This window comes from Megalobrama amblycephala, linkage group LG9 (assembly GCF_018812025.1).
Source record: "Megalobrama amblycephala isolate DHTTF-2021 linkage group LG9, ASM1881202v1, whole genome shotgun sequence".
Taxonomy (NCBI): domain Eukaryota; kingdom Metazoa; phylum Chordata; class Actinopteri; order Cypriniformes; family Xenocyprididae; genus Megalobrama; species Megalobrama amblycephala.
The window spans coordinates 535,475-548,021 of NC_063052.1; the positions used below are offsets into that span (position 1 = coordinate 535,475).

The 12,547-nt window shown below is 38.0% G+C and overlaps 1 protein-coding gene across 2 annotated transcripts in view; it reads left to right on the forward strand.

Moving 5' to 3' along the window:
* Positions 1–12,547, forward strand: part of crybg2 (crystallin beta-gamma domain containing 2) — a 43,648-nt gene that overhangs the window by 7,801 nt on the left and 23,300 nt on the right. Inside the window, exons 3-4 of one of the 2 annotated variants that reach the window (XM_048201048.1) lie at positions 2,070–5,443; positions 5,921–6,946. In XM_048201048.1, the coding sequence (XP_048057005.1) occupies positions 2,070–5,443; positions 5,921–6,946 (4,400 nt within the window). Of the gene's footprint in view, positions 1–2,069; positions 6,947–12,547 lie in introns of both variants that reach the window. The other variant, XM_048201047.1, reaches the window with a different exon arrangement.

A 12,547-nucleotide genomic window follows, 5' to 3' on the forward strand; every position in this document is an offset into this window, starting at 1 on the left:
TAAGCATTTATAACTCTTCAAAACAAAAGCAGATTGCATTCATTAGCGATGTTGAAAGCTTGTTAGTGTAATTCCAGCAGGTTAAAAGTTATTAATAAATGTTGACAGATGTGCTTCATGAATGATTAATGTGGCTTTTGATGTCTTCAGATGTTTTGTCTACAAAGATACTTATATGTTCAATATACATGTCATTTGACTGATCCTTACAAAAAATAAGTATACTCATATTTATTAAGTATGCTTAAGTAAAGTATGCTCAAGTGCATTTTAAAAGTATACTGTAAGTATACTAATATCTATGCACTAGTAGTAGTATACTTATAAGTGTGCTATTTCAATAGTACTTATGAGTAAACTGGCCCACTTTTTAGTGTATAAAATTATACTTTTAAGTATACTTTAAGTGTAATAGTAGTAAACTTTACAACTACGGTTTTCGTTTGTACTGCAACAATATTACAAGTGAACTTTATGAAAGTACACTTTGAAGTATACACTGAGTACACTACTAGTTTAGTAGTTTTATACTGCAAGTACCTTAACATCATACTTATAGATTTCTATTTACAGTATATATTATTTTTGCATGCTAAATATATATATATATATATATATATATATATATATATATATAGTGTACTACTGTGTTCCTATTTAGGAAATTTTTTTTATACTTATATAAATATAGCTTTTAACTTTACTTGAGTAGATTTGAAGTAAATTCCTACAGTACAGTGTACTACACAAATATTCACATACTCAGAATTGGGAACATATCTGTTTTCTTTATAAATCAATATTTTCAATCAAATCTATTGTATTAGATTCCAAAATATGTACGTTTATTAGGCAGTATGTAAAACAAAGTATTTAACTTGCTCAATCACAACACAACTACAAGCCAAGTATACTTAGAATCAGGGGCGTAGTTTGTGGGGGGGATGGGGGGGATGTAACCCCCCCCCAATATTCAAATCCATCAGTTACAACCCCCCCCAATACAATACAACCATACCAACGTTCAACCCCCCCAAAGTTGAAACCAAATCTACGCCCTTGCTTAGAATACTTAATTATACTTATAGTACAAGTATAGGCCAATTATATTTAGACTTTCTGTCAGTATAAGTCAAGTATACTTAAGTGTAATTTTAAGTATATTTCTGAGAAGTACATAAAAGGTATAATTTTTATTAGTTTAAAAGAAGTATACTAATAGCATAGGGGAGACAGAGTTGGTTGTTTCCGTATATTAGTGTTAAATATCGATTGGTTGAGTTTTACGACAGGTTGACTAATGACAAACTGCACCATCGGCCTCCACCCCGACTGACAGACAGTGACACATCTCTCTATCTCACTCCATGACATTTCATCCTCTAATATTATCAGACGGAGCACTAATGCGCTTTAGCAACACACTTATCATCTGCCACCAGACAGCAGAACGAGATTTAAACAGCGTCAGGGTGATTTATATCTGACGATTATTTGATTAATCTGATATCCTTCTCTTCATCTTGCTTGTTACTATTTCTATAAAAATATAATTTGTAGGATTTCACATTTCATTTACGGTTCATTTCAAACAAAACGAAATGTTAAACAACAAAAGTTAAGTTTTCATTGCATTCCCATTCGGTTGTGTGAAAGTGGTTGAATCTCATTTAGTCTAGATAAAACTAAGATAATAGTTTCATGAATACTTTATTAACAACAGGCCTATAAACCCTTTCCTATGAACCATTATCTCATACCTCTCATGCCTGAAGAATTCACTATAAAATGCAAATCAGCCAGGATACTATGAGAAGTGACATGTTTCTTGCGTTAACTTTCTATGTATAGACATTTGTGATGCATTAATAAAAATATAACAACAATGTGCTGATGCATTTGAATGCTTATTTTATATCATTAATATTTTATTTTATCTAACATTATGTACATAACTCTTAACAATCATTAATCTTTGTCCTCTTTTTCTTTCCTATTGCATTCATTCTCCCTTTCACCTCCTTACTTTCTTCATCTCTTATTCCATCTATTCTTTTCATTATTTTTAGAAAGATCTGCTCAGCTCCTCGGAGACTGACCTCCATAAACCCAAGGGTTTTGCTGCATCCCTGTCCTGGAGGAAGAATAAGAAGAAGAAAAGAGATCTGTCCCAGGGTCTTTCAAGCAATAGTGATATCTCAGGGGTCAAAGATCACATCAGTGAACAGGAAGAATATGATGACCGGGCAGTAGTAGAACAAAACCAGCTTGGTTTTGAGGCAGCAATGCCTACGCCAGAACTGCCCTGTACTTCTGACCAATACCAGTCCCAGGATGTCTTGAGTGACATGTCTACACTCAGTAAGGAGGATGCTAGTTTTAAGCCTTCAGATTTGGACAGTACATCGATACAATTTATTGACTCTTCACCGTCTGATAGTGATGTTTACCAGACACCCCCAGATAGCCCATTCCCAGAGTACCTCTCATCTGATCACGCCGATACCCAAGCTGCAGATAGATCTGCTCAGTGCTCCACCGCTGTGCTGTCCTTCTCTTCACAGGCTGAGTCGGACCTCACCGACTCATTTAGTCCTGATCCTATCATGAAAACTGCAGCAAGTACTGACACATGCACAGTCCATAATTCAAGCGCAGATCTGAACCCAAAAGGTGTTTCTGGTAGGGATGATCAACTGTTTTCTAACTCTGATTTTGAAGTATCATCTAAATCAGGAATTTTAGCAGATGTTGAGGTCAAATCCATCACCACAGTTCAAAAAGAATCATACCTGGAACATAAAGAATCAAAAGATGCAACTGATGCTGTCCACCAGAACTACATTGACCAGAGTTCCATCTCTTCCATTTCTGAAAGTTCCACCACTTCCATCCCTCAAAGTTCCCTCTCTTCCACCACTTCCACCCCCCAAAATTCAATTTCTTCCATTTCTGTGAGTTCCGCCACTTCAATCCCCCAAAATCCCATCTCTTCTATTTCTGAGAGTTCCACCTCTTCAATCCCTGAAAATTCCATCTCTTCCATGAGTTCCACCACTTCCATCCCTCAAAGTTCCCTCTCTTCCACCACTTCCATGCCCCAAAATTCCATTTCTTCCACCCCCCAAAATTCAATTTCTTCCATTTCTGTGAGTTCCACTACTTCAATCCCCCAAAATCCAATCTCTTCTATTTCTGAGAGTTCCACCTCTTCAATCCCTGAAAATTCCATCTCTTCCATGAGTTCCACCAGTTCCATCTCCCAAAGTTCCATCTATTCAATTTCTGAGAGTTCCACCACTTCAATCCCCCAAAATTCCATCTCTTCAATTTCTGAGAGTTCCACCACTTCAATCCCCCAAAATTCCATCACTTCAATTTCTGAGAGTTCCACCACTTCAATCCCCCAAAATTCCATCACTTCAATTTCTGAGAGTTTCACCAGTTCCATCCCCCAAAGTTCCATCTCTTCCACCACTTCCATCCCCCAAAATTCCATCTCTTCTATTTCTGAGAGTTCCACCACTTCAATCCCCAAAAATTCCATCACTTCAATTTCTGAGAGTTTCACCAGTTCCATCCCCCAAAGTTCCATCTCTTCCACCACTTCCATCCCCCAAAATTCCATCTCTTCTATTTCTGAGAGTTCCACCACTTCAATCCCCAAAAATTCTATCACTTCAATTTCTGAGAGTTTCACCAGTTCCATCCCCCAAAGTTCCATCTCTTCCACCTCTTTCATCTCCCAAAATTCCATCTCTTCTATTTCTGAGAGTTCCACCACTTCAATCCCCAAAAATTCTATCTCTTCTATTTCTGAGAGTTCCACCTCTTCAATCCCTGAAAATTCCATCTCTTCCATGAGTTCCACCACTTCCATCCCTCAAAGTTCCCTCTCTTCCACCACTTCCATGCCCCAAAATTCCATTTCTTCCACCCCCCAAAATTCAATTTCTTCCATTTCTGTGAGTTCCACTACTTCAATCCCCCAAAATCCAATCTCTTCTATTTCTGAGAGTTCCACCTCTTCAATCCCTGAAAATTCCATCTCTTCCATGAGTTCCACCAGTTCCATCTCCCAAAGTTCCATCTATTCAATTTCTGAGAGTTCCACCACTTCAATCCCCCAAAATTCCATCTCTTCAATTTCTGAGAGTTCCACCACTTCAATCCCCCAAAATTCCATCACTTCAATTTCTGAGAGTTTCACCAGTTCCATCCCCCAAAGTTCCATCTCTTCCACCACTTCCATCCCCCAAAATTCCATCTCTTCTATTTCTGAGAGTTCCACCACTTCAATCCCCAAAAATTCCATCACTTCAATTTCTGAGAGTTTCACCAGTTCCATCCCCCAAAGTTCCATCTCTTCCACCACTTCCATCCCCCAAAATTCCATATCTTCTATTTCTGAGAGTTCCACCACTTCAATCCCCAAAAATTCTATCACTTCAATTTCTGAGAGTTTCACCAGTTCCATCCCCCAAAGTTCCATCTCTTCCACCTCTTTCATCTCCCAAAATTCCATCTCTTCTATTTCTGAGAGTTCCACCACTTCAATCCCCAAAAATTCTATCACTTCAATTTCTGAGAGTTTCACCAGTTCCATCCCCCAAAGTTCCATCTCTTCCACCTCTTTCATCTCCCAAAATCCCATCTCTTCTATTTCTGAGAGTTCCACCACTTCAATCCCCCAAAATTCCATCTCTTCCATTTCTGAGAGTTCCACCTCTTTCATCTCCCAAAATTCCATCTCTTCTATTTCTGAGAGTTCCACCACTTCAATCCCCCAAAATTCCATCTCTTCTATTTCTGAGAGTTTCACCAGTTCCATCCCCCAAAGTTCCATCTCTTCCACCACTTCCATCTCCCAAAATTCCATCTCTTCCATTTCTGAGAGTTCCACCTCTTCCATCTCCCAAAATTCCATCTCTTCCATTTCTTCCAACCCCCAGAGTTCCACCTCTATCATCCTTGATGGTTTCACCTCTAACATTACCTCAAACTCAAATTCTGCCTTTACCCTTGAACGTTCCTCCACTCCACCTTGCATTAAATCTGCTGAGGCAGAAGATTCACAAACCAGCACGGCAAATAACACAAACATGTCTGCCAGCAGCAGTGATACAGTCAACACTGACCCCTCCAGTGCCACTACAGATTGCTTCAAATCCATTTCAGTTTCATCCATGCCTGATGTGAGCTCTGTGTCCTACTCCAGAATTGCAGAAAACAGTTTGAATGCTGATACTGATGTAAAGCCAATTTTATCTTTCTCCAGTACTGATGTTTCTGTAAGTGATTTAAGCTCAGTAACTTACAGTTTACCCACAATCCCCATACATTCCACTTCTGATTCAAGTTATCTGGAAGAAACTCACCCTGAGATTAATTATGAGGAATCTCATCAAACCGACAATTATTCTTCCTCGACATTTTGCACTGACTCAGAGAAGCCTGCTGAACCTGTCCTTCTTGAGGATGAGTTAAATATCTCTTTACCTCAGTCAGGTGCGTCGAGAACAAACACCATCATTAAGTCATCTAAAAAGGTCACCTTTGACCTTTCAGGTCCCTCTGACCCCGTCAGCCCTGACCATTCCCAGAAAAGTCTCTCTAACAATGTGTCTTATTCAGATGTGGAAACCCAGAATGAAACCTCAACAGAGGACCATGTAAGTCAGAATAACGACCAAGCTAAATTGGCCAACTTTTCAGAAACTTCCTCAGGTCTTCTAGACAGTGGTGTCTCCAGCACTTTGACCTCTGAAACCACACCTGCCATCACAATACATCCTCACTTAGATGTTTCATACCGGCTGTTAAGCTCTCAAGCCCCAAAGGAAGAGAAAGCATTCAAAGCATATGAAGATTGTGAGGAAGATGTTCAGGAGGCATCTACTCAAAGTTCTGAGTTCACTGGCCAGGATGAAACCACAGCAGAGTGTATGACCACCAGAAATGGCCTTCAGATGTCTGTGAAGAACCTATATGGACCAGAAGTGGAGGAAGGAAGTAGACTAGATACCGATTTTCATTATAAATGTCATTTTGCGTCCATTCAAGAACCTGAATCAATTGAGATCATAACCGCTGCAGAGAGTATGACCACTAGAAATGACCTCCATATGTTTGGTAAGGATAAATATGAGCGAGAAGTTGAGGACATTTATCATGAACGTTATGACGTTTCATCAAAGGTCACTGAATCAGAGCAAATCATGGATGTTTTAATACAAGAGAAAATGTTAGTTTCAGAAAAATATGAGGTTGAAGAGCAGAGAGATGAATTGCAAATGGTCCAAAGCACAAGAGAAACATCCGCAACACAAGGTGTATGTGAAGGCACTGAAGTGTTGACAGGTCAAGCAGAGTGGCAGATTCACCGTCTCGCTCCACTGAAACCAGCCCTACCAGTCAATCAAGAATGTGGCTCTGAGGAATGCACTTCGGCCCCTCCCATCTCTGATCCAGTGAAGGTATCACCTGCAGACTCAAGCATGGAAACACACAGTCACCTGGAGATTCGACTCCACCCCTTGGCCCAGCACCAGCCCAGCGGAGAGATAACAATACTGGAGGACACAGCAAGGTGCAAATATCAAACAAGCCCTGATAACATCTACGCTGAGAGGGAGGAACACACCAGCAGTGAAGAGGCCGGGGATATAGCCGCATTTCTCACAAGAACACAGGAGAGTGAAAGTCAAGAACACAGCCCTGGGACGATCTCCACTGCACAGACCGCCGAGGAGACTTTCAGACACAGCGACAGACAGGGGGAGGTGACGGTGACAAAGGTAAAGACAGCCAGAGATAATATCACTCACAGGAACTGGGTGCAAATCAGTGAAAGTACATCAGACGATAGAAAAGAGAAGGAAGATACCGCAGAAGTTCAGACTTTCCCTGATCAACTGCTTTCAAGAAGTTTAATACCAGGTGAAAGGTAAGCTACTGATATCTTGTTTTTATTCACGTGTGTACTGTTTGAAATATAATGTGTTGATATAAAAAAAAACTGATGCAGTTTACTTTTATTTGTATTTCTCTTAAACTATGTAAAATCAAATGCATAAAATAATTAAAGCATATATATGTGTCAAATCGATTAATCGCATCTAACAAAGGTTTGTAAGTATGTATGTATGCATGCATGTATGTATGTATGTATGTATATGTATATATACACACTGACACATGTATATTTTTATTAACTTTTTATGTTAGATGTGATTAATCACGATTAATCGGTTTGACACCCTATAATATATATACATACATTTATGTATATGTATGTGTATGTGTATATATATAATATATATAGCAATCTAGCTCTTTATATTTTTTATTTGTAATATTTTATTTATAGTAAAATTAAATATATATTTATTTATAAATATTAGCGGTGTCAAATCGATTAATCGCATCTAACAAAGGTTTGTAAATATATATGTATGCATATATGTATGTATATGTATATATACACACTGACACATGTATATTTTCATGAACTTTTATGTTAGATGTGATTAATTAATCAGTTTCACACCCTATAATATATATACATACATATATGTGTGTGTGTATACACATAGTGTGTATATATATATATATATATATATATATATATATATATACACACACACACACTATATATATATACAAATACAAAATGCATGAATAAAATAAATATAAAATATTTTTAAAATACATAGATTAAAGCAATTTAGCTCTTTATATATTTTGTATTTTTAAAAATGATTTTTGTATTTTATTCATGCATGATACTGCTCAGCTTATCATGATTGAATTACGCATCTTTCACACGGGCAGCAGCCAAATGTAAACGCTCAGTTCTGACCCTAATGTACCTCTGAAGTGATTCAGATTGAATTTGAATCAATCTCATGATTAATGTGTTAATTTGATACATTTTTGAGATGGATATGAGCATGAAGTTGTGTATGTACAGCACCATCATTATTTCACGTGTTCAGCAACTTTTTGTTTACATTCTGGCTTCTGTTTCTCGGCCAGTTTCATTGTTTTTCGTGGACTAGCTACGGTGACGTGAAATACAATGATTTTCCTCTCTCTGTTAGATTAGTTAAGATGGACTTCTTTTGTAAATGAGGTTAAAGTTCTTGTCCCAAGAAAGGACAGGTTTATCAAAGCCTCACCCACGCAGCCTCACGTCTCATACGTTCATTTGAACGGGATGGGCCGCTGAAGGAATGAAAGGTAGTTCAAAGTATGCTATTGACTCACACTTGATGATACACATTCTTGAAATAGCCCTCATGAATGAAGACAAAAGTCAAAACAGCTGAGATCGACTCGAATGCTTAGCTACGCAAACAAGCGTGACTCTCAGGAATGTGGCTGATGGATTTGCATATTGCATTTAGTTTCTATTTATTAAAGAGTTTGGTAATACGTACATTAAGTCTCTGTGTTAACTTAATGCAATAGCTAATTGTTACTTCATCTAATACACTCTTCAGACATATTATGCAGATGTTCTTCCATGCATTTAGATGTTCAGTTCAATCGATTTCTGTCTAGTTTTATTTCTCAGCCTCTGTTCCTGTGAATCGCAGTGGAAGGTTTCATGCATGACACTGTCAATCCGTCTTTCAGACACCCTGTCAAACACTCTGATAAAGCCTGTCACATTCATAAATGTCAAACATTCTTAAAGCTTTGCTGTATTTTTTTGTGTTTCAATGCAAATTTGCACAGAAATTTGCACATTCCTGTTGTAGTTCTGAAACTGATGCCTGCTATGATTGCAGCGATGCAGATGACAGACAGATGTTACTCCGTTCACACCCTTTAAGTCTCAAATATGCATCTGTTATGAACAGAATGTGTAAATTGACATTTAGCACAAAAAAATGACAATAACATGTACTTGGATGGAGGACAGATGCCCATGACTCACTTGGACCTTGTTTGAAAGTTCTTGATTTCCTGGTTTATTTAGGTGATTTTAATAAAATTCCAATCTTGAGCCATTTTTGCCCTGGAAAACCTCATATACAGTGTCATGAAAAAGTATGTGAACCCCTTGCAGAATCTGTGAAAATGAGAATTATTTTAATAAAATAAGAGGGATAATAAAAAATGCATGTTATTTTTTGTTTAGTACTGTCCTGAGTAAGATATTTTACATAAAAGATGTTTGCGTTTAGTTCACAAGACAAAACAGTAGGTGAATTTATTAAAATAACCCTATTCATAAGTATGTGAACCATTGATTCTCAATACTGTGTGTGGTCACCTGATGATCCACGACTGTTTGTGTGTTTTGTGATGGTTGTTCATGAGTCTCTTGTTTGTCCTGAGCAGTTAAACTGAGCTCTGTTCTTCAGAAAAATCCTCCAGCTCCTGCAGATTCTTTAGTTTTCTAGCATCTTCTGCATATTTGAACCCTTTCCAGCAGTGACTGAATGATTTTGAGATCCATCTTTTCACACTAAGGACAACTGAGGGACTCAAACTCAACTATTAAAAAAGGTTCAAACATTCACTGATGCTCCAGAAGGAAACACGATGCATTAAGAGTCGGGGGGTGAAAACTTTTGGAATTTAAATATCAAGGTAAATTGTACTTAATTTTTCTTCCGGGAAACATGCAAGTATCTTCTGTTGCTTCCGAAGGGCAGCACTAAATGAAAAACAATGATATTTAAACAAAATAAGAAAAATTGTGACATCTTCATCCTGTTCAAAAGTTTTCACCCCCGGCTCTCAATGCATCGTGTTTCCTTCTGGAGCATCAGTGAATGTTTGAACCTTTTTTAATAGTTGAGTTTGAGTCCCTCAGTTGTCCTCAGTGTGAAAAGATGGATCTCAAAATCATTCAGTCACTGCTGGAAAGGGTTCAAATATGCAAAAATGCTTGAAAACTGATGAATCTGCAGGATCTGGAGGATTTTTCTGAAGAACAGAGCTCAGTTTAACTGCTCAGGACAAACAAGAGACTCATGAACAACCATCACAAAACACACAAACAGTCGTGGATCATCAGGTGACCACACACAGTATTGAGAATCAATGGTTCACATACTTATGAATGGGGTTATTTTAATAAATTCAGCTATTGTTTTTGTCTTGTGGATTATATGTAAACATCTTTTAGGTAAAATATCTTACTCAGGACAGTACTAAACAAAAAATAACATGCATTTTTTATTATCCCTCTTATTTTATTAAAATAATTATCATTTTCAGAGATTCTGCAAGGGGTTCACATACTTTTTCATGCCACTGTAATCCCTGTAATTACTATAGTAAACTGTGAAGAACGAGCAGTTTTTAGTCACATGACTGGCGTAGAGCCCTGGAGGGCAAAACATCCGGCCTGTCAATTTTCCAACTGTTTCAAGCCACGAATGTTTAGATTACCTATTATTTCATTTTATAATATAATAATATAAAATAGTATTAAAGAGGTGGTTGATTATGATTTGACTTTTTTAACTTTAGTGTGTAATGTTGCTGTTTGATCATAAACAACATCTGTGAAGTCCCCTTCTACCCGGCTCGCAATTGATCTCAAAAATAAAACATAATCCGGCCCACTAAATCATTATTATTCTGTAGTTGCTACCTGTCTGATATGCAAAGAAAAAGTCGCCGTTCTATGGGGCATTCACATATTGCGTCACATAAGCGGCCGCGCCGCATTCTCCTTCTTTCCAATGTGCTTTCGCTCCAGTGGCGTCTGTCGTTGCTATGCAACCATGAGCCGCGCTCTCAATCGCTTCTATTATGAGTGCGCTTGCCTAAATTACAGTAAAAGCACTCGGCTTTAAGTCACGAGCGTCGATTTAAACCACCGAAACGCGTCCGATACAACCATTAAACGTTACCGGTGCTCAAACGGCATCTTGGACAAACGTGTGAAAGCAACATAGATATATACACTAGATGTCGCCTTGGCTACGGCAGTTCATTGGAACGAATGCGTCAATAGAGCCGCCATCTTGGAACAGGGGAGCCCCTCCTCTTTAATGCATCAGAGTCAATGTAGGCAAAGGTCTAACGGAAATAAAATCACCATAAATCGTCATGAATGCGATTTTCTAGTTTTTTTTTCTTTGGTTCGTTCCAACAGTCAGACATGTATTTATCATTGAGTCCAGAGAAAATGTAAGGTTTTGATATTAAGATAATCTACTTTTTAAAAATATAATGCATAGTGCTAGTAGGCCTAAGTTTATTAGTCACATTCTTCCACTTGAGTAAACTTCGAATGAACTATCACTACTTACATATAATTATTAAAGAATAAAACAGAAAAACAACATGAAAATCACCACTTGGGGAGATCTAGAAAACAATTTGATTTCATATTTTTATGAATTTTTAAAATATGTCTGTATAGCGAGGCAGTCTATGACTTTGACATATAATTATTAAAGAATAAAACAGTAAATCAACATGATAGTCACCGCAGTTGTACTTAATTGGGAACATGTATAACAAGAATCAGGTGAAGTTTGCATTAAACAGTTTCATTTTATTTATTTTTTATGAATTTGAAAAATATTTCTACCGACACTTAACACCTACCACGCAACCTCATGTGGTATAGCCGTGGCAGGTCGAGTGACAGGCGCGTTTATCCGTGGCAGGTCGCGACTTGGGTAAAGTTGGTTTTATATTCGCACATTCGGACATCCGTATTCAATAGCCTTCTTAATCACACTACATTGGACATTCAGTGGACATTCACAAGTAAATACGCCATTAAAACAATACTTGCCTATTTTGATCGACTGTGAAAAATGTTGTAAGCTGACAATCGTTGGTTGTCAATATCATGTCGCTGCTTAAAATTCGCAAACATTAATTTATTGCACATTTATTGGAAAGTCTGAATTTATCAGAAGTATGAATGTGCGAATATAAAACCAACTTTACCCAAGTCAGGTCGCGGGGCAGGCGCGTTTATCCGTGGCAGGTCGAGTGACTGGCGCGTATATCTCTGTGACAGATCGAGTGGCAGCGGTGACGGGTCGAGTGGCAGCTGCCCCCTGCAATGCAAAGATTTTACCCCACTGTGGTTTTCCTAACTGTCAAAGACTAATGGGTAACTAGCATGGATTAGCTGCGGTCGTTAACCAAGGACTGAAACAAACCAACGTAACCAGAAATATAATTTCGTAACATTCAATATCATAAAACACATTCTCACTTGTAAAATGTAATCCCTTGCTGTCTGGTTTTTAGATTTCTTTCGTTTGAACATTCATACGCTGCACAAAAGTCCGGCATCGTCCATGAATTCAAAGTACAGGCGGAGATAGCAGCGTTACCTAGCTACTTCCTATGACAAGACCCCTGTTCCAAGATGGCGGCGGTTTTGACGCATGCTTAGAACCCCAAAGCGACATCTAGTGTATATATCTATGTGTAAGCAGAAGCGCTGCCAGGTGTCTGTCAAGAAACAGAGGAGTGTACAAATGTATTCAGGGATTGTATTTGTTCAGTACAGTGTTATTCAGTGCAAGATTTTAATGTTATTTAAGCTAACATA